Raw genomic sequence first — 23277 nt, 5'->3', positions numbered from 1 at the left:
AATACAGCCTGTGTCCTCTAAACCAAATGCACATCTGGCTGTATTAAATAGCACTTGAAACGACACTGAGAGATTGAGACTATAAACTCATAGCAACATGATAAATCAGTTCATAAACAGAGTAAGTAGTTAGCTACTTTTCTCAAATTACTTCTAAGGCTCAACACCTGCCGTCCATGAGAAATAATATAGTTTTAAGGCACTTTCTTTATGACTTCAGTTTTTCAGATAGAGGCTTAGGCTAGCATACTTATTTTATGTCTCAAGCAAACTCCCTAACATCCCTGAGACATCCAAGCAATGTCATCAGGTTAATTTTCTCCTCTTAAACTTATCATTGTCCTTATTACCTGTCAAAGCTAAAACTGTTTAATCCACTCTTACATGCAAGATTACAGATCATATGATACGCCTATTCAATCAACTGTACCACAAATCTAGCTTTACTTGAAAACATCGACAATTGCTCTTGATACATCTAAGTTGGGCTACAGTAACAGAAAGTGTTGTTTACAAAAATACTCGAGAATTGAATTTTCTTTTTCTATTGGCTTTTATAGCGGACCTTAAACACCAGATGACAACCTGCAAGACGCAGCAGAAACAAATAACCTCTTACGTAGGCTAAATATATTAAGATTATCTTAAAAATGCGTTGTTTCTGATTTATTCTGGCTCCTTATTTGGAATGAAAACAGAAACCAGCTGATCAGCTGTAGAGCAGATTCAGGTATGATATTAAAATGCCACAGACTAATTTATAGCTCTCATCATCGGCGCTCATAAAGCGATGTTATGGGCTGAGCGGAGGAGGAGCGGGTGGGGCCTGGCTGTGAACACAGAGGGAGGCAGACTGTGGTCACTGACCGGAGACTCTGCTGCTTTTATTCCGCTCAAATCAGACCGCATGTCTGACCCAAGGGTCCGCCTGCTGCCGGGAGCAAACTGCATTCATTCCCCCAATATTTGACAGATGGATACTGTCCCGTGAAGGAAAGAGGATGAAAAAATCGCCTGATATATTTGTTGGCTTTTTCGCTCATAGCCGATGTATCGGAGGCAGCGACGGCTTGGCCCTTTCTTTATTATAGGAATGAGATCTCCGCGGTTAGCTATGTGAAGAGCAGATCGCCCAATCGTTCTCATTTCGCGATCCTGAGGAATAATAATGAACAACGCGCAAGATATGTCGCCCGATTTCGTGTTGATGCGCCTGGTTTCCGCGGCCGAGGATGACCGCTTGGACGCAGAAAACGGGAATCTGCCGCCGGGTGGAATGGTGGCAGGGTTGGGGAAGGAGGTCCTGGCTCACAGTGGCGTCAAAGCGGGGTTGGATATAAGCCGAGATCCGACAGCGGGCCTCGAGCATCCTTGCTCCCACCTGAACAAAGCCCAGCAGAGCGGGGAGGGCAAGGCTGCACCTGACACAAGAGGGACGGAAAGCCGAGCCTCTCTGTCCGCGACTCCTCCGCCGCAGAGCCCTATGGAGGCCCAGGGCTTTGACTTCGCCCCAAGCCCCGGCCTACGGCCTCAGCTGCTTGTCTTCTCCAACATAATGCGGAACGGAGAAGGGATTTTAGAATTAGATCGTCTGAATGAGAGCAGGGATGCTCTGGGTTTGGAGCAGAGCGCGGGGACCGTCTGCTCCGGCCCGACCGTTAACAACAACACCCTGAGTCCCGGAGACGTGCAGCAGAACCTGCTGGACCGGACATGGGGTGCTCATTCACCAGTCTCTCTAACCGGGGACATGCAGGGAGCAGCGGAGCTTTGCCGACGGCATCGACTCATCACCACCCCGCCCGACTGGCCCTTGTTGTCGGAGAGGTCCAACCCTCTGACCGTGATGGAATCTAAGTGGGGATGCGCAGCCAGGGACCGAGAGGGAGCTGTGTTCGAGCTGGCCCGGCGATTCGGAGAATTGGGGGTCGGTGCTGTCCCAAAGATGCTGTTCAAAGCAGGCGAACTTCCGCAGTGCTCGTGTCAAGGGGCACACAGGCCAGGGGAAGGGGGGCAGCCCGGGAATGACCCCACAGAGACCAGCGATGCTCTGTTGGTCCTGGAGGGGCTAGGGAGCGGGGATGTTGCTGGCATGGGCATGGACGAGTGTCCGGAGGCAGAGACGGACGATGACAACGGACGCAGAGAGTTTTTACTAAACAGAAAAAGGGAAATAGTTCAGAAAATGTCCGGGGCTTTCTCCATCAGCAGCTTCCAGGCGGAGCTGAGACGGCAGGTAGAGGTGATGGCCCCAGCGGCAGAAGGCGCGCAGGTGTGCAGCTTGCACGGTAACTCCTCCAGTCATATGTCACAGGTAAGTTCTGAAGATGCTGAGGTCGTCACCCAGGACTCAGCCATGTCACCTGCACCCACACCGAACCAGAGCACACCTGGTGCAACCACACCGACTCTCAGCCAAGCGTCGACACCCAGGAGGCGGCCGGAAAGGTGCGCCAGCGCGCCACGGACTCCCACAGGCAGGGCCTCGTGTGGGGATAAAACTCTTAAAGTTCCAGGAAAGTCCAAAAAAGGTTTAAAGGTTCGCCTAAGTAAACTGTTCCGGACTAAAAGCTGCAGCGGCTCCAATAACCTGCTGGACAAGAGGCCCTCAGTGACATACTCTGTGTCGTCTGCCGGGAGTCTTGTGGACATGGCAAGCAGCATTGGAGCTGAGAAGGATGCAGACAGGTGAGCAGCTCTACGGGGCCCTATAGATTACCCATATAGTCTTATATTCATATTTTGCACCTTTTTAAAAAAAGATAAAACTAATGGATGACGCTGATTTTTCACGTCATCTATTGAAAACTAATCAAATATCATTATGAGGGAGGCAATCAAGGCCACGATCAGCAGTAAGGTATAGGCTATTAAATATGTTTGTATTGTATTGTGTTGGCCGAATGTAAAAAATAATCTGACATTATCACATGTCTTTGTGCTATTTTTAATAAAATATGGCGTTTTAAATGGTTTTCAAATCACAACATAATTTGCATTCTACGCAACAGCCTAACTTCTATGTGGTTGTAAATATATCGATATCTTTTAAGAGGTTTCCTCTTATTTGTTAAGGTTTGTTGTTACTCCATAACACTGTAGAATGGAGCAACTTGATTGTTTTCCAAGATGCAGGTCGGGAGGACATGAGTAAGCCAAGCAGAGACCCCCAGACAGACCTGATGTGCAGTAAACATTCAATATCTGAAAACCAGTGACACATTTTGAGTCCAGCCACTGCTTGCTCTCCTGGTAAACGATCATTGAGTCCAGACAAGTATATTTCTTTCAATCTCTTTCTTTTTGGCTGAGGACTTGTCTTTTCATGGCCTGAATTAACTCTTTCAACTGACAGTTTAAGACATACAAAGACTTTTTAATTCACACTGTGGGAAGATGCATACTTCTTTTTAAACCTTTGTTGCTTGTCACCTTCTATACCACTCACTGTTTAGTCATTATTCACAGCAGCACGCTTAAGGGAGACTAATTAAAAAAACATAGCTTTAAAAGTCTGGACTGCCAGGACTAAGAGCATCAAACTGAAAAAGTGAAAAAAAAAAAAAAAAAAAAAACATCAACCCTGCAAGACATAACAGGGCACATGCTCACACTAAAAAGTTACTTTTCTAAACCTCTGCAGCTGGTAACAGCACTCTCACTCTTCTTCTTTTTCTTTTTCCTCTCTGCACGTCCTGTTGTGTGTCCTGTAGCCACAGCCAGCCCAGACTGACCAGGGCCCACAGTGCCTTCTCCCCTGCATCCCTCTCTGCCTCCCTCTCTGCTTTCACGGGTAAGAGTTGCTCACTGCTTTTCTGTAACTCCGGTAAAACACTGTATTTTGCTCACAGGCCTCTACAAACCCTCCAGAGTTTCTGACATAAAAAACATCTATTAGCAAATTATTCTGTAAATTATTGAAAATATGAGAAAATTAACAGCGACTGTTCGGGACATTATTCAGATTGATCACGCATATACTTTTCCTTTCACATACTGATATCAAATCAAACTAAAAAAATGTATTGCTGACATACCCAGCTGAAAAGCTCTCACACAAACATCTGAAACACGTTGTGCTCCTGAAACTAATTGTGTATACATTTAAATGGCTATTCACCAATATTCAGTAGGAGAGTACCCTGACTTGAAGTATTTATTAAAAGTTCCCAAACATCATTATCCTGTCCTGTGCACCCATAAGCCAGGCTGTGGTCCATACACTTAAGTGGAGTACACGAGCGCTGATTGAGCACAAATAACTGCATCATCCTCTGTTGCACTAACAGATGGATGGACCTCCCATGGCATTTAAAGCTATCTCACAGCAACCCCACATTTCATCATTTGAATGGGATCATTATGAATGTTTAAGAGCTGTATAATAAACTCGCAGAATCATACGTTTATAACACAGTGTTTCTGAAGGTAGACATTTTATTTTGTTTTTTATTTAATATGTTTTTTATTTATGCATTAAAATCCAGAGATGTCATTTATTTTTGTGTTGATTTTTATTAAGCATTATTTTTTTGTTTTTCTTATTTTACTCGTTTAATACTTAATGAACTACTGTCTGTAGAAACTATCACATTGTTAAAAATACAACAAGATCATACGAACTGCAACTTCCACTACTGTCACAGTTCTAATTTTTCTGTTGTGCCAAACTCAAACCGGACAGTGACTCCAAAACTGATGTACGAACCAAACTGTGAATTCTATGTACTGTTACACCCCTTTATGCATGGTAATTCTAAATATTGTCCCTCACGACCACACATAAAAAAAATACCCAAGGGAATGTCCTCAAATAGCTTTTGTCCCTCAATAACTCCTCCAATCCAAACAGCCACATTCTGTGTATCCTTTGTCCACACCCTCTATTCGAGACCAAAGAGAGTTCCCTCATTTATCTTTATAAGTCACACCAAAAATCTCCATCTATCCTCGACAAACTCAAAGATGGAGACGTAATAGATGTGTAACAGTCACAGTTTGTTGTTTGAGTCCTTACATACATGAATAAAAATTCAAAGCATCTTGCTTGGTCACTTGCAAAAAGGCTACAGCTTTTTCAAACATGCGCTGCATTGTTTCCTGCTCCATATTATGTTCCTTTCCACTTATCCCTTTATACTGTGGATATGTTCAATTACACATAGCAACATCCTTTCTATGTCATGTCTTTACTCCCGAGAGGGTTAGGGGCAAACTGTCTTGAAATTTTAGATATTGTCAGTAGTGCACGTTTAAAAAAGAAGTTTGATTTCCCACCTAGGTTATTTCCTATCATGCTTCTGGTGGAAATTCTGGCCCTACACAAGAAGAAAAACAATGTAGCAGCAAAAGAAGCAGCTCAAATAATGCATTCAATCATCATTTAGTCAAATAATTTAAAAAAAAGTTTTGATGTAGACTAACTGGTTCCAACTGCTTTCAGTGTTTGGGCTAGACTATTATAGCACACCCTGGACCGTTGTTTCGTTTGAATAGTTCCTGGATAGCTGCTTCCCCGTTTCCTGGCAAGCTTTAATTCCTATAAAAAATACTACCAATAGAATATCAGCTTAAAAAAACTCAAGCTGTCCACTTATACCTTCTCCTGCACTATAATTTTGTTTACATCTATTTCAAATAGTCTACTGCATGTCTGTTTACATCATATACGTCTGTTCACATGTCTGCTTTCATCTGTTTACATGCATGTCCTTTTACAGCTTACTCCGTCGCTGTCCTCTGGATCTAACTCTGTAACTTGTACTAACATCTCGGCACTTTACTCTCTACTGTTCCTTGTATCTAACGTTGTGATTTTGTATTCTAACTTTGTACTAACACTCTTGACACTTATTCTTCTTTAACACTTTATTCTTTGTTGACTGGTTAAATGTTTTAGCATAGTTACACTGTCGTTCATTAGCTGCTCTGTGTGCCCCTTGAATTGCCCCCCAGGGACAAATTAAGTTTTTTTGAATTGAATTGAAAAAGGATGAACATTTATTAAACTACGTGTACCAGTCATGTGAAGTAACTGATGCACGAGATAAGGTAAGACAGGCATTAGCACCAAAGGCCTAAAGGTAGGAAGGATGGGGAGATCTGTAGCTTGGCAGACAAAAATTGTTTAGCTGACTTTATAAGAATCAGCCCACAACCTCTGCAGGGCTCAGGATAAAATGTTGGTGCCCCACATTGCTCATGGAGCTCTTTTTTGCGTGCTATATTTGCATCTTGAATATTGTGGGTTTTTTTTGCAGAGAAATCTCTACACAGTGCTTCCAATTAGATAGAGACATAAACGTTGCACCAAGAAGGAAATATTTCACATTGGTGGCTCCAATAGCAAGAGGGTGATTTGTTTGAAAACACAAAAATCCCACGCATAGCATGCTGGTGAGTACCAGACTAGCTGGTCTGTGATGTTTCATCACCACATAAAAAAAGGAAAAGAGATGATAGAAGAAGAGAGCTAAAGCTGGAGAGTCCAGCGCTCACTGCTGTTCATGAGACGGTGGGGATTTGGCTCTAATGTTTGCATTTGTTTCTTTCTCTGCCAGTAACAGTCCCCAACTGCAGAATATCACTTTGGTAAACAGTGAATCTACACAATCTCATTTAGAGGGGCTGGGATGTTCTTCTTCATTGCTGTGATTTAGGCTGATTAGCTGGGTGTAATTTTCCATAAATGTCAGGCCTGGTGCAGTTTTAATGTTTCCTCTTCACTACAAGAACAGACAAAACAAAACACAATCACAGATACACAAACCAGAAATGTTTTGATTTTTTACTTGAATATTTAGATCTTTATTTCACTTTTCTCTTCTTCCTCTACGATGTTGTCTTTCCTGCCTTCAGGTGAGACTGTTTCCCTGGTGGATGTGGATATTTCACGGAGAGGGGCAAACACGCCACACCCTCCCACACCTCCCCCTCCTCCACGTCGAAGTCTCAGTTTGTTAGGTACAGTTCTTGAATTTCCCTCTGGATCAATAAAGTATCTATCTATCTATCTATCTATCTATCTATCTATCTATCTATCTATCTATCTATCTATCTATCTATCTATCTATCTATCTATCTATCTATCTATCTATCTATCTATCTATCTATCTATCTATCTATCTATCTATCTATCTATCTATCTATCTATCTTCTTTTCTTTCTTTATCCATATCTGCTTTTTATACATATTGTTCCTTCTACAGACACACAATCATCATTATCATACGGTACAAAACATTTTCTTATAATACGTTACAATTACCGACCTCAGTGTTAATACGTGATGAGATTAACATCCCAAATAAACGTTTTAGTCACTTAGCATACTGTCCCTAGTGCAGCCCCAGTGATGGATTATTTTCTTTTATGACCTGGCCAAAAATAGCAGCAAAACACAGTTTCAACATTAAACACTCAAACTCACACAGTATTTATTACATAATAAGAAAGAAAATAAGTAAATAATCAACAATACCATAAAATATGACTCAAAACATGTCCGACATAATACAAAGCAATATTATTAGATAGGACAGGCTACAAGTTGATATGATGTAGTATTGAAGCTTATTCCAATACAAAGTTTAAGTTGATTTGTTTAACTCCCAGGAGTGACCTGGATGACGCGCTGCTCTGTAGTATGTTGCTTCAATAACTTTTCTTCAGGCATGTCTTTCTTCGGTTTCAACGTTACAGTTATTACGAAGCACCATGTGCAAAGAAAAAATATGTCATTCAAGTTTGTTTCTGACCATACATACATACATACAGATCCGGCACAGCAGGGTCTTTCCATGCTGCATGCCACCTCAGCGGTCAAAAACCATGAGCCCTTCCGGGGTCAAACAACAACAACCTGTCTGTTAGCAAACTTCATACTCATATAGGCTGCGTAAAGCAACCCAACAGCGACACCTAGTTACATGAAGCTCCCACAGTGACCACAGTTCAACCCAAACATAACAAATGGCTCTTACATGTAGTAAAAACAGAAACAATGCAATACGACACTCCATGATCAAATATGATGCCCTATATGATAGGATACAATATGGTACTATGTATGATACAGTAGCATCGTATTGTACAATACGATAAGATGAACATGACACAATCTGGTACAATACTATGATGGCATGATATACGATATGATAAAAGGGACACTATAGGAAACAATATGATACAAACAACACAATAATAGTATACTTTAAAACAACAAACAAGATAACAAGAACAACATGATACCATACAATATGATAAAAAACAGAATAAACATCATACGAAACGACACGATAAGTTAAGAAGCAGAAGTATACAAAACCATATTATGAAATGACACAATGTGATACATGACATAACATATACATTACAATCCAACATGATAGGTCATTAAAATGATACAACCTGCTCACTAAAATACTGTTGAGGGTGCAGTAAGAATCAATACGATACAAACAATTTGATTAGGTAGAACTACTTATATTGTCCACTTAGGGAAATTTGTCATGGATTCAATTAGTGTGATAAAATAAATATGTCTTTACAATGATATACTAATAATAAGACAAATAAACACAATATGTTTTGAATGATAGTAAATATATAGGTAGATGGAACACCTGCTAGACATTGCTACTGGTTGCACCTCCTCCGGTACCCACGGGTCAGCTGCAGGGTCATCAGCCAGGGACCACCATTTAGAAAGCAATTGTAGCCCAACTGTCATTTCTAGCTTTACAGAGTGCTTTACTCCAGTCTGTTTAAATATAGATGAAACAAAAGCTCTTCCCGTATCTCTTTATGCTTTATATTTCTGTTGAAGTCAAATTCTAATAAATTTAGTTTTATGTCGAAAATGTAGACTGACAAGTTTTTTGTAATCTTCTGTAATCTGATTGGAGTAGTTTTAAAAGGTCAGTTTAAAACAACAGATTTAATTTGAGATGACTCAATCGAAGACAAAAATAGTTTCCCTCTCTAAACAGGCAGCAATCTGTACCAGGGTATATCTTCTCTGTTGTTTTGCTTTTGTGTTTTGATGATGCATTATTTGTCATTTTAAATCAAAATGTGATTCTTTTTGACATGTCTTAAAATGTGTTGAAAGCAAACAGACAAAGCTTTGCCCTTTACCTGAGACCTTTTAAAAATGTGAAATTCAAAAGTTGTATTCATAAATATCACACAATTTCTGATTTCATGCCCATTCTCTGACCTTGCAAATGCCTTAATTTATTTGCCAATGATTCTGGTGTTATTTGCTGACCCATGTACACTACAAGCTTAAAAGAAAAGATTGGCAACATTACCCCTTTAATGCAAGCCCTATATTCACTTTTACAGGCTTCTTAACTTTGTCACTGACACTAATCTCCAAGCCCAAAAGCCTTTCTGATTACTGCAATCCTTAAAACACATTACATGTATTTTGGTACGATTTAATTCCCTTAAGCAGCTATTTACTGCAGTTTCTTTAGCAATGTTATTCAAACAAGAGGAATTTGTGCATTTGTTGGGAACTTCCTATAGTGTCAGATTATTCTTTTTAAGGTATACCCTTATTTTTATATGGTTCAGAACGCCAGAAAACATTCGAAAGGTATGTGGATGTAAAACATAAGGATGTCAAACTACCGTACATCAATTCACTCTTAGCCAATGGCGATAACTATGGCAATAACAATCACCATCCTAAACATATACAACACAAAAGATCTGACAAATTCACAAATGTTGGTAAGTAAGGCGGAGGCAAACAAACAACACAAATATCAGTCCAAACTCAGATGATGTATAAAGATGGCAGCATCCTTCTTTGTTAAAGTCAGTTGATTTCTCCCTCTACTTTGCGAAGGTTGCCCCTGTAATTGCTTGATAGAAAAACCTAGTATTTTCCATTTAACTTTTCCATCCATTCCTTGAGGTTTGGGGATTTATACTCTTACCTTGTAGTTGATTTTGCAAATACTTGAAACATTTTTTTTTTTTAAGTACAGTCGTTCTAGATCTGGTTCTTTACTTTATAGCAAACTTTATTTCTTTGAGAAATTCTGCCACATAAGATCCTCAGCTAAAGCCCTTTTTGGTCTCTTAAAATAAATAATTATATGCAAATAAAATTTTGTTGTAATATCCTTCAATTATTTTATTACATGATTGAATATGTTTTTCAAAAGCAGGGCTAAGAACTTTTTAAAGGTGCTTGTCTTGTGTCTCTTAATTTTTGACTTCATGTTATTCTTTTTTATCTCCTTTACTGTCCATACTTTACATCACCAGTCCTCTCTCTACTGTGTTTCTGCATATTTTTTCTTCTTCCATTAACCTTATTTGAACTAAATCTTTGTTTTATCATAAGATAAGATAATCCTTTATTCATCTTACAAATGGAGAAATTTAAATTGTTAAAAGTTTTAACGTTGGTAGGTATATACAGGCAAGACAGGAAGTAAGAGGTCTAATAAAAAAAACAAAAAAAAACTTTTCACTTGGTCTATTATAAAAAAAGAGTGTAGTCTTTAACCAAGGCTTTTTATCTGATGGTGTTAAAAAATATGTATCCTTCCTTACTTTCTTCCTTCCTCGTCTCCTCTGTTGTTCAATCTTCCCTTTTTCTTTTTTCTTTTTCACCTTACCTTTTTTCTTGTTCTATACTTACACTTGCCTTGCTTCCATTCCTTCCTCCTTGTCTTTGTCTAAACTCCTTACTTCCATCCCTCACCCCTCATGCCCTTACTTCCTTCCCCTTCTGTCCCTCCTCTCCTTCCTCCAGATGACATAGCTGGGCCTCAGCCTGGGCCTTTCCTAGTGAGTGTTATGGGTGCCTCCCTGCAGTCTCTTCCCTTGCCTCTCCCTCCTCCTCCTCCTCCCTCGCACGCCACCATCCAACACAGTCTCAGCTTGAATGGTAAGACGTGCCAATCATGAAGCGAACCTCTGGTTTAGAGAATACAAAATGTACTTCCAAAATTTTAATCTAAAAGCAAGTACAGTCATGCGAAATTCTTATGCATGCTGGCAAGCTCAATTTAAAAAGGGTTCAAATTAGATATTATACGTGTAAAAATAATACAAAAAAAAAAATAACAAAAGAATAAGGAATGTTTGAGAGTTAGGGTTAAATGTATATATTCAATGTTCTAGTGCACTTTATTTAAACATATACCTCTTTAAGTAAGCTATACGATGCGGTCATTCTAACTGATATTAAACAATCTATTGTGCTTGTTTATTTTTATGTGGCGTATATTAACTAGAAAACATTAAACTGTATTTGTGCTGTCTCCTATAATAGCTATAATACAAAATTAATGCTAAGAGTGCCTGTTTATTTTGATGATGTTATAATAATCTTTAAACTGCTACTGATTTTTTTTTTTAAATCAGTGTAGTCCAGTATGTGCTGGCAGACATTCAAAAGAGCTTTGAATTCATCTTCAAGCAAATTGGCCTATAGCTGTTGTTACTAATGTTGGCAAGTTAGGCTAATAAGCGTCATCTTTCTTTGGTAGAGTTCTTAATTAATTTTGGAGTAGTCCCTCCAAAATATAACAACTGCTTTATTTTATTTTATTAGGATAGTTAACACATGGGATAGAAACAATTGTTTAAACAGCTATTGCACATACAGTTATTTTGTAGCACTTTTTTTTAATATTCACGGACTGTATGTAAGAAGTGGACATAACAGCAGGGGGTTAATGTAAAGCCCACACAGGAGTGTCTAAAAACTTACATTACATACACACATTACAACATACATACACATAATGTCCATTTTGTAAATAATAGTCCCATTTAGAGTCAGATACTTACAGTACAAAGCAAGGTCCTGCTTTGGGGCAGGGTACCTGTGCTGGACAAGTTGTTAACAGGTTTGTTAATTGTTCTGTTGTATTAAAAATATACTAAAAGGAGTATATTTATTCATTAAGTGTGTTTTGTTAAATGCCTGTGTCAGGCGATAGGTAAATTAAGAATCCCATTCTATATCTCAGTAACCCTGAAAGGATGTGCCCAAGACAACTGCTCTAACAATGTCTTACGTCTCCAAAAAAGGCCCCTGCCAACATGTTTAACTAGGGTCCTCTTAACATTAATGCACAAACCAACAGGTGAGATCATGGTGCTTTTGTTCACTTATTATATACAGTCTAGGATTACACTAATTGTAAGTTCAACTTAAAACATTTGCAATTCTAATTCCTCTGAAATTCTTCTTCTTATTTAGACGCTTTCCTTCGGGCCCTCCCACATTCAAGCTCAACAACTGCTGATGCTGCACCCCCTTCCAGACAAGCCCCACCCCCTATGCTTTGTGCACTAAGGAGGTCGGAAGCCAGCAACTTTACTGCCAGCCTTAGAGAGCTGGAGAAGGTAAGAGTTACACTGAAGGAAAAACAATTGTCAAAAAAGTCCAAAGTGTTGAACAGGACAAAGTTCACATCATGTATTCATGCTGAGAACTTCCTGATCCTTGTGAAGCAACCAAACATTATTTTCATTATCAATCCTTGCTGATTACTTTGTCTCAACCAACTGATTTACTTTGGATGAATAAATCAAAAAAAGTCTCACGATACCCCAAAAAGATTAATGTCGTGAATTGTTTTGCTTTTACCACCTAACTGTAAACTATCTGAAACAAACGAGTAAATGGGTCTGGAGGAATAAACAGGCTGTTCAAGCTGCAACATGGTCCTTGCTGGCTAATTAAATTAACATTTATTGCTGCATCGACAAAACAGAAATTTGACCTTGCAGAAAGCAGAGTTGCTGGATGAATGTCGCTTTGTTTGGTTGTTTGAACTGCTGTGTAAATTTGGTTTGGTAGTTGTTTAAAAAACTTGTTTAACTATAACAAAAAACACTTATCCATTACTGGTAGAAAAGCAACTCCCCTGTTTGCAAGGTAAATTACTTATTTTGTAAAGAGTCTGTTGGCTTAAAGAAAAACATGTTATAAAGCTTTTTCTTGTTACAGGGAGTTTAAAAAAAAAGCTCCATCTCTTTAGGTATCTTTTCCGTTATGTTGACAAACTTGGAATAACCATCTACATTTTTGGTGGATGTATAATATATCGATTACGTTGCAGTCATCACTGTTTTGCAGCTATGAAAATCTATGCAGCTATGAAAATATTATGCAGCTGAAAAAAGCATCAAGGATGTTAAGTTTCATCCTCTGGCATAAGCATGTTTCTGGATAATGCTTTAATTTCTGGTGCAACTTATGTGTACCCAAGCATGTTAGCTCATTTTGGTGTATGCTCATGAGAAACAGAAATAAATCAGAGAGCAGCAGCAATGTTAGTTCTTGCAGTGTAATGTATATAATGGGTGTTGTTGGTGTCTCTTCAGTGTGGCTGGTACTGGGGTCCAATGAACTGGGAGGATGCAGAGATGAAGCTGAAGGGGAAACCAGACGGATCGTTCCTGGTCAGAGACAGTTCAGACCCCCGATATATCCTGAGCCTCAGTTTCAGGTCACAGGGAGTCACACACCACACACGAATGGAACATTATAGAGGTGAGACTAATGTCTAATTCTGTCATATTCAAATTACTTTTATTTCATACATGGTACATACTTTTATCTCTGGTGGTCTAGTTGTTAGAATTTGGCGCTCTCTCTGCCACGGCCGGGGTGTCATTCTAGGTCAGGGAACTATACCTTTGGTAACAGTATCTCAGTTCGTAGGGTCTTTGCTTTAAGTCTCGATACAGACCTAAATATGGAAGTTGGTCTGGTAGCTGAAGAGGTGCGAGACCACTTCTCAAGCGCTGCCTTGAGCGAGGCACCGAACCCCCTCATGCTTAGGGGGCGCTTCCAGTGGGGGCAGCTGCTGCACTCTGACATCTCTCCATTAATGCATGTCAGGTGACATGCTTGTGCATGTGTTTGGGGACAGTATATGGTTGAGACATATTCATCAAATTGAACAAAAAGTACATTTGAATAAAAAACACATGCCCTACTATTAGATTTAGCACTTTGGAGTGACATGTTCATGGCCCTTTATCCCTGTTTTATTTCAAAATTAATGCAGAAGGTTTTTTTCTAACTTTAGTATGTTAACACTTGAATAAGCTCTTTGCCACTTCAAAGATAGCCAACATTTGTTTGCTTAATGTTGCCTGATAGTGCACACTTAAGATGTTCTTTTGATTTGCTTGTTTGTACCTGCTAGTCAAGGTGTTGACATTAAAGCTTGCTTGGCTTGTGCCCTAAAACTTGTAAAAAGGCTCTCACCTCATGGAGCTATAACAGCATAAACAAACACATTGCTCTTCATGCTGTACATAATTCAATTATGTGTGCAGATATACTTGTACTGCATGCTCTGAGCCAACACATTCTTTCTACAGGCATTTAAAGAAATTGATTTTTTTTCACCTGATTTTGTTCCGTCTGTCATCAGTCAAGCCAATACACTTGCCTTCTTTAGAAAGTTTGAGCCAAGTACTGTGAAAAGATATGTAATTTAATGGAAATTAGATGGATAGAATGGAAAATGTTTTGTCTAAGAATTTATTTTTATCCTTTAATATTTTGATGCTTTAGTCTTGAGGCTTTTACCTAAAAAATACATGACTCTAATCTATAAAAGAGTTTTTATTGACACTATATTTGTTACAAATCAGAGAAGACCCCACACAGAATCAAAGGGCGGAGGCAGGAGTAAGGCAAGAACTGAGAATTGCTTCAGGCAGAGTTCAGTTCATTCTATTCCAAAAATCAGGAGAACCAGGCAGAAATACAAAGGCATCATGCAAAAAATTCAAAAAGGCAATTCAATCAGGCTGGAAACAAAGCAGGCATGCACACACACTACGATCTGGCAACAAGCAAGGCAAGTTGACTAGTTTAAGTACAGAGGGACAATACAGGAATTGGGTGGAGACAAGGAACTGGAGGGAAAAGCTGGTGGGTGCTGAATAAAGAAATGAGCAGAGGGGTGCAGGAGGGGTTTACAAGGAGCACAAAGCTCAAGCAGAGTACATGACAGTAACATTAATACCGATAAAAAATGTTCTTTATACTGCACCCCTTAACAAGAAATGCCACTCAAGTTCTTTACGAAACTGGAAATGAACACAGCATAAAATAAAATAAATGATAAGAGTGCCACAATAGTTAGACAGAAGTCAAACCAAATAAATTGTCATCTCTTTTTCAAATTATAGTGTTAATAATTGTTATTACTGGTAGAGTATATTTAGAATTAGATAGAAAATTCAAACTCATTTGATAGAACCAATTGAATGCATAAAAAGGTGAATAAAGTCCACCTAGAATTTGTAAGATTTTGAAAAAAGTATTAAAATACATAGTAATGGTACTGAGGTGTTGCTCCTCTGTCAAAGCAAAATATTTTACTTTAGTCTTACATTCTTTTTCAGCAACCAAACACTCATTGTTTTGCACCAAAAGCTTGTCAAAAATCTGATTTGTGTAAATATTAAAATGTAATACTTTACAAAAGTTTTAAATGTATGTGAAGCTAAATGCAACTTTATTTTTTTAATATATATATATTGAAATTGAAATTTTTGCATTGAAGATTGGAAATAAAAAGCCACATATTCACATACACACCACACGTGCAACGAACTGACTCGTGACTCATACAATACAGATAAAAGCAGACACACAAACACACACTCAAGCAAACATAAACGGGGCTCCACGTTAATGAGTCACTGCTACAAAGATATAGAGTCATACTCTGAAACATTCATTATTCAGATGTGCAGCCCCGACTGACACAACACATTCATATCAACACGATCATGTGTGCATGAATGCATTTGCAGCATGACAGGAAACCAGGGCACAGTGGACTTCAGATATGAACAACCATTGACAAATATATATAGTATATACATATTGATACAGAAACCATTTTTTCATGATTTCATGTTCAGGGTGGGAAGTTCAAATGCTGTTATTTGGTATGTCTCAAATGTGTGCATCCTTTGTAGCTGTAGACCTTGTCACCTAGCAATTTGAACAGCTGCACTTGAACTATAGCTAATGTCACAGGACTTAAAGGTACAACATGCATCTTCAGATTAGCTATCTAGAACTTTGTGTTTCATTAGTATTAGAAAGCTTTTCTTTGGCTTCACACAAAACTGTTAGCTTGGAATTAACACTTTTTCCGAGTGTGTCTTGTAGCGTTAAACAACATTTATGCTAACTTTAGCTGTTGTCTAATGGTAGCTTATTATTCAATATGTTATCATTATAAGCCTGTAAGATACAGGCTCAGGTTTAGCTGACTACGACTGTCTATGCATCAATTGCATGAGCACTGCCATCATTTGTTCCCTCAAAAGAAAAAAATCAACTTGGTCACAATTTTTCTTTAGGCCTACAGCTTAATTATGTCTGACAACGACTATTTTCAGAAGGTGAGGTGAATCATTTTTCAGGTAATTCATCACCTGATGATAGCAGATAACTCCAGTTCAGTCTTAGCAATGTGAATCAGAGCTGACATACATTTAAGCAATTTGGCAAAATGTACACAAGAAGCTCTTGAAGTAAAATGGAATAGTTTCAGTACATGCAAGTAATATTAATATAATGTCTTATTTGTATAATAATGTTAATCGAAATGGATGATATGCAAATCCAGGTATCAAAAACGTTATCAGAAAGGAAAATTTTGTACATTTCACGTTGACATTTGTGGTTTAAAATGAGACATTAAAAAGAGAGACTGTTGGCTTACTTCCGAAAAAACTCCTCAATAGACTTGTTATCCTGTATGCCAGTGCAATAACCCTGTTTATCCCAATTTATGGAAAAAAAGACTCATTTGAAAGAAATACACCATGTGGAATTCTTGCTGTCTCTCTTACTTTTTAAAGCTCCTTTAACACTTTAGCCATCAAGAAAGTTGCTTTTTATTAGTTTTTTTTTATACAATTGAAAGCCAGGCACTGATAGAAGAATGTATTTTATTGTTATCTACATTTATATATCTACATGGGCTAAACATTACAGATGCATCATTTTCCCATCGTCCAGCAATATAAAAAACAGGGTATGACGTTTGTACCAACAGCTACAGAATATAGTGTTGATAACCAACCAATTAAGTTTCTTTTTATGCGGCTCTACTGTCGCAGTTTTTAATGGATGTGTTAGGAAATTTTGGGATTTCACTTACAGTATAAACAATCGCTAGAGAGGAAAGGAAAATTAGATGCATAAACCAGGGACATAATTTCAAACATAGAGATTGATGACGTTTCCCAGTCTTATGTGTATCTTGTACATATATCAATGTTTTATAATTAATGGGGATAATACAGATGACAATGCTACTTAAAGAAACACATTTATCTGCCTCCAGGAACGTTCAGCTTGTGGTGTCACCCGAAGTTTGAGGACCGCTGCCACTCGGTGGTGGAGTTCATTGAGCGAGCAATCATGCACTCCAAGAACGGCAAATTCCTGTACTTCCTCCGCTCCAGAGTCCCAGGTAAAATATAGGTCATATACTGTACATCTGCACTCAGCCAGGACTGATCAAAAATGGATGTGAGCTGCCACTTGATGTGATAAGTGCCTGAGAGACAGAGGACAGAACAAACCTCTGAATGTGGCATTTGACCTATGTATGATTTATTATTGTGAGAATGCATCTATATGTTTGGCATATACTATACGTTAATATTTATCTACTGGTAGTTGTGTATATTTGCCTTTTAATTTTTTTTAAATATTTTCTTCAAATTAGAGGCAACTGTTTATCCTTGTGTTTAAAATTTACAGATTGGGGCACCGGTGTCCCAGTGGTTCGTTCACATACTCCATGTACAGAGACTGTTGTCCAGCACAGAGTCAAATCTGTTGCTCCTTTCCTTCGTAAATGTCTATAGAGCTCCGCAGCTATAGTGGGAGACACTTTTTGGTTTTTCTTGGTCAAAAAGGCACCAACCAAATGCTTCACATTTCTACTACATTTACAAATTACTACTATATATATATATATACACACACACATACATACATACATACATACATCTCATGCCATCTCCTGCAGATTCCTTCTGCCCAGACTCTGGCTCAAAATGTGAAATACATCAGCACCTGTCTCAGGATGGCTTTACTTTTGTACAATGGAAGGAGGCAAAGACATGTCTTTTATCTTTACGGTCAATATTCATGACAATGACCAGAGCTTCAGTTTATTTTGACTCAGTCCCACACGTGGGTACAAGCTGCCCCAAATACTCAATAGAGCACCAAATGTAGATTAATCCACTGCTGAAAATAGTTCCCAACAAATGCACATTATCTTCTTCTGTGTTTGAATGAAAAACTACAGCATGCAGTTTTGCAAGGAAAATTAGAGACAGGAAGATATTTGAGGGGCTCGGAAAATGGACTATCAGAAAGTACATTCAATTCAATTCAAAAAACGTTATTTGTCCCCGGGGGGACTCAAGGGCACACAGAGCAGTAAATGAACGACAGTGCAACTATGCTAAAACATTTAACCAAGATAAGAGTCAACAAAGAATAAAGTGTCAAAGACGAACACATGACAAGAGTGTTAGTACAAAGTTAGAACACAAAATTACAAAGTTAGATACAAGGAACAGTAGAGAGTAAAGTGTCGAGATGTTAGTACAAGTTCAAAATACAAGTTATAGAGTTAGATCCAGAGGACAGCGACGGAGTAAGCTGTAAAAAGACATGCATGTAAACAGATGAAAGCAGACGTGAACAGACATATATAATGTAAACAGACGTGTAGTAGACTATTGAAACAGATGTAAACGGAACCGTAGTGCAGGAGAAGATTTAAGTGGACAGTGATCGGACTAAGATGTAATCAGACATAATGCACATATGTGATGTACTGAAGTAATGAACAGACGTAACAGAACTATAGTGCAGTAAATGAGAGTATAAATATAATCTCATTTACTGCACTTGAGATTATATTTATACTCTCATTTACTGCACTATAGTTCTGTTCGGTCTTTTTTATGGGATTTGTATACTATATCCAAAACAAAGCAAAAAGGCTACAGCAGACAGCACTAAATGCACTGAAATGTTTTTATTGTGTGTGTGCATGTGTTTTGCAGGGCTTCCTCCCACCCCGGTTCAGCTGCTCTACCCTGTATCTCGCTTCAGTAACGTGAAGTCTCTACAGCATCTCTGTCGATTCTGCATCCGACAAATAGTCCGCATCGACCACATCCAGGAGCTTCCACTGCCCAGGTACTCTTCTCCTCCACGGTCTTGTGATCAACCGTTGTATATATTCCGGCGCTGGTGAAATATATACAGCGGTTGTGATGTAAAGCATGGCACTATTAACACAAGAAGCTAAACCGTTTGAAAACTCATGGCTCAAGGAGTTCCACTGTGACGTCTAAAGTTTGTTCAGTCGTCATTATATTCATATTCATTGTAACTTATATTTAAGTTTACATGTCCTAAAAAGAGTGGGAAGAAGAATTAACTTGTTCAATCTAAACCCTATTTAATAATTATTGCTAATGATCATTGTCTTACAAGGTACTCAATCATGTGAATTCTCAAATTATATATTTTTTAAAAATAAAAACACAGGTTGTCCTTTTTATAAATGAAAATGTGCATTTCTAAATGACACAATATATGATTGAAGATCATTCTCATGAAATACAAGTCTATAATGATCACTGTAAAAAGCACCTGGTGATTGTTGAAGCCCTTTTATTCCCAGTTCCTCTTTAAAACAATTTCTCCTTTGTCATGATGATTATAAATAAAACAATCATTTCAAAAAAAGTGTTTTTGTAACTGTCTGAAGATTTCGATGTGTGTTGTCTCAACAATAATGATTGAAGTCTGTTCACAGCTTTTTACTCGGCTTTAATGTTGATTTAATTGTGCAGGAAGATGACTAATTCAACAAACACATGGCTTAATGTTGGTCTTTTTTATCATGTTATCTCTTCCCAGACCACTTCTGTCCTACCTGAGTAAGTTTTATTACTACGACCCCGAGGAGGAGATGTACTTGTCAATCAAGACCATCAGGAGGGTGATGGGAGCAGATAATGAGGCGGAGTCCCAGACGTAGCGGCAGAGATCTTCTGAGCTCAAGTGAGTGTGGGAATACTTTTTATGTGTTGTCCAACTATTGAGTCAAAACCGTTTATGATTTCCAGAAAGAGTGTGTAAAAAGCTGCTTTTAATTCCATAGGGAGGGGGTAGAATTGTTTACATTATATTATTTTTATAATAATATTGCAATACTACAGCATACATGATAGGGATCATTCTGCTTGACAGGCGCTATATGCTCTAAGACTTCAAACTTTGCAGCTAATATATTTTTTAACTTTAGTTTACTCGCACTTTGTGTTACAGCTGTATCTCTGTGCAGGTTACTGTTAGGAGGATTGATCTATTATGGTCTAGAGCATCATCCAATCAGAGTATCTGAAAATCTGATGTGTCAAGAAGGACTTGGATGGACCGGCCTATCTCTTCATATGGACTACACTAAAGGAGGGACAAGTGTTTGCTGATGGACAGTGAGATAACTGTCATTGAGTTCAGGGGACGTTGCCTTGTCTTCAGAGGGACTGCAGAGATGTTCTCTCGTCTGAAAAACACGTTGGTTCTGAACAAAAAGAGAGCAGGAATTATGAACTTGATTTGCAGATTTTCTGAACCTGCTGAACTGGACTTTTAAAAACAAAATGCACTGGTCAATTTGTACTACTGTTGTTTGCTGCCGTTTCCTTGTTTTTCCTTAATTCCATTCTGTCAAAATGAGGGTTTTGGATTAAACGTTCCCCTTTGGCTAGATATACACACAGAGGCAGGGTAGCAGAGGCATGTCTGCGAGCTTTCAGAGAGAGGTGTTTTACATTGACGTGACAAAATCACAATGTTAGCTGCAGGGTTAAGATAATGTTAATCAGACATATCTGACCTAAAATTACCTACAAAAAGAATTTAAAATCCTGTTTTACCATATTTGCTGGTGCAGCCAGACTGATGAAACATTCTCAGCTTCTTTGATTACTGAAGCATACTCCGCTTTAGCTGTGAATGTTTCTAAGCTTTATAAACACATTCAAATTTGTATTTGGTTTCAGTTATTTGGTCTAACATTTTGGAAGCAAATTTAGTTTTTTTTAATTTGTTGTACTACAATCAGCAGTTGGCGATGTCTCCTGCCCCCTGATCCAGCTGATTTGAAATGTACATGGGGGTTGCTGTACCAGTAGCTTGTATGGTTACTTAATTATGGTCTAATGCCAAGAGAGGGATACTTAATTTCTAAATTTAACTGAAGAACAACCTGTAGAATTGTGTCAGTCAAACAAAGTTTTATTACAGTTTTGCTGTTTATAACTTTTATGGATGAGGGAGACTGTCCTCAACAAGAATAAGGACCAACACGACTTGTTTGTTTTTAAGGGTTTCAAATCACATTGTAGCTGGTCACCAGCTCGCTTGTTTACACTGGGATGTGTCCATGCTGTGCATCGGCTGCATCAGGTACTTATAGCACAACATGCCCTGAAACCCCATTGCATTCTGGTCCATTAATGCTCAGGTGGTGCATCACTTAGAATCAGTTGATCTTATAGTACGTTTAATTGCAAACTCTCAGAATAAGCCATGTAAAAGAAAACAAAACATATGTTTAAAGACTTTCCCCCCTACAGTGAAATGTGTCCGAAATAGAAAACAAAAAATGTTCCCCCACTGATTAAGTTTAAGCTTGGCCCAGTCAGTCCTATATCTGATACAGCATATAGATGCTGTTTACATTTCGAAAGGTATACATTAAAAGGGAAATATACACCAAGGGAAAAATAAATTTCAATTAACAAAACAAACATCATGCTGCTTTATTCCATTGTTTCAGTGGATTTAAAGGTAACACAATGTAAAAAGGGAGCTGTATTGTTCTCTTAGAAGTTCAAATAACATCATTTATTTTGTGACTTGACAAAATGTTTGCGCAGAGGTTTCTTCATCAGGAATATGTCTCCATGTCTGACCTACTTCTGCTGAGTTCCAGCAAATACAAATAAAAACCTTAAACATTAGAGAGTTTGGACAAAAACCTTTCTGGAGACAACATGTTATTGTTCATTTGGTGTCTATTCTTTGGTAGTTTATGAGCTTCATTATTACGTTATTCCCAGATGCATCATTTCCCCACAATGTCCTGCCTCAAAGTGTGTATATCTGCCATGACTTGTCTCTATCTGTCCGTTTTATTTGTTGAAATGCCCCAGTGTATTTTGCTCATTCTATTTCTCAGTGCCCTGACGCTGGCTACTGGCTCAGCATTTTAGTAAAAAGAAAAAAATAAACATTTGTGTGGCATAATTTTTTATTTTATTTTGAGGACCTAATTGTCTTTTTATCATTATTTACTCACAGTGAAAATATCTTAATCAGAAGCTGCGAAATGATTTGACTGTGCAGACCAAAATGCCAACCTGACCAAAGTCTGGTGTTTATGCTATTATCTTTTTAACCTGAAGCTGAATTTAGATTTATTTTAAATGTGTTTTTTCCCAGCAAAGCTTTTTTCTAAAGCTAGCTTCATGTAGGGACACAAAGTAACTTCTACAATCATGGATCAGACACCAAAGTAATATAATCATCTATATAAATTATGGGAGACATTTTCTACAGAATGAGTACTTTAATCTTGCATTTAACCTAAACGCTAAAATGAATCTGTACTTTTACTGCAGCAACATTTCATAGGCAAAACTTTCACTGGAATATACTGTGTATTTCAAGTTGTCTATGAGGAACTGGTTGTGTTGATTAACGATGCCCCCTGTAGACGAAGCATGACAATCACTTTTCTTTTCTAAACATTTCCTGTGATTTCTGATGGAAAAAAATCTCACTGCTCTTTATTTCAAATTTATAACATCTAAATCTAAATGAGCAATTGCATAAAGACATAAAAAAAGCTCTGCAGCATGCATGTCTAATAATTTTCCTGCAGCAGAGATCATATAAAATAACTATATTATCAATCTTCTCTTTGGTAGTCTCGTTTGCTTTTGAAATTCATAAAGAGGCATCAATAGGTTGTTTCACTACCAACTAACTCCTCACTAGTGCTTTCAATTCTAACTGAATGAGGTAAAGGATCTTTAACAACATTAAATAAATGGCAACTAACTCAAATTAGTTGCCATCAAAGTTGAAAAAGTTCCTTCTTCCACTATAACATTAATGACATTATGGATACATGTATTGCA

The 23277-nt window shown here is 38.1% G+C and overlaps 1 protein-coding gene across 3 annotated transcripts; it reads left to right on the top strand.

Moving 5' to 3' along the window:
• The first annotated feature begins 830 nt into the window (after nt 1–830).
• socs7 (suppressor of cytokine signaling 7) lies at nt 831–21637 on the top strand. Of its 3 annotated transcripts, none has more exons than XM_079337072.1 (10): nt 831–2688; nt 3714–3793; nt 6859–6963; nt 10778–10912; nt 12236–12381; nt 13366–13534; nt 17373–17501; nt 19120–19255; nt 19985–20128; nt 20412–21637. In XM_079337072.1, the coding sequence occupies exons 1-9, from the start codon at nt 1169–1171 to the stop codon at nt 20103–20105; spliced, it is 2541 nt and encodes an 846-aa protein (XP_079193198.1). In that variant the 5' UTR covers nt 831–1168; the 3' UTR covers nt 20106–20128; nt 20412–21637. The 3 variants fall into 3 exon arrangements, with proteins under 3 accessions (XP_079193198.1, XP_079193197.1, XP_079193199.1); XM_079337071.1 differs by having other exon boundaries at nt 20396–21637; XM_079337073.1 differs by lacking the exon at nt 10778–10912 and having other exon boundaries at nt 20396–21637.
• Nucleotides 21638–23277: the final 1640 nt, after the last annotated feature.

Source organism: Symphodus melops (assembly GCF_947650265.1).
Source record: "Symphodus melops genome assembly, chromosome: 2".
NCBI lineage: Eukaryota > Metazoa > Chordata > Actinopteri > Labriformes > Labridae > Symphodus > Symphodus melops.
Note: the sequence above shows the minus strand (reverse complement) of the source record. Positions and strands in the feature narration are given on the sequence as shown.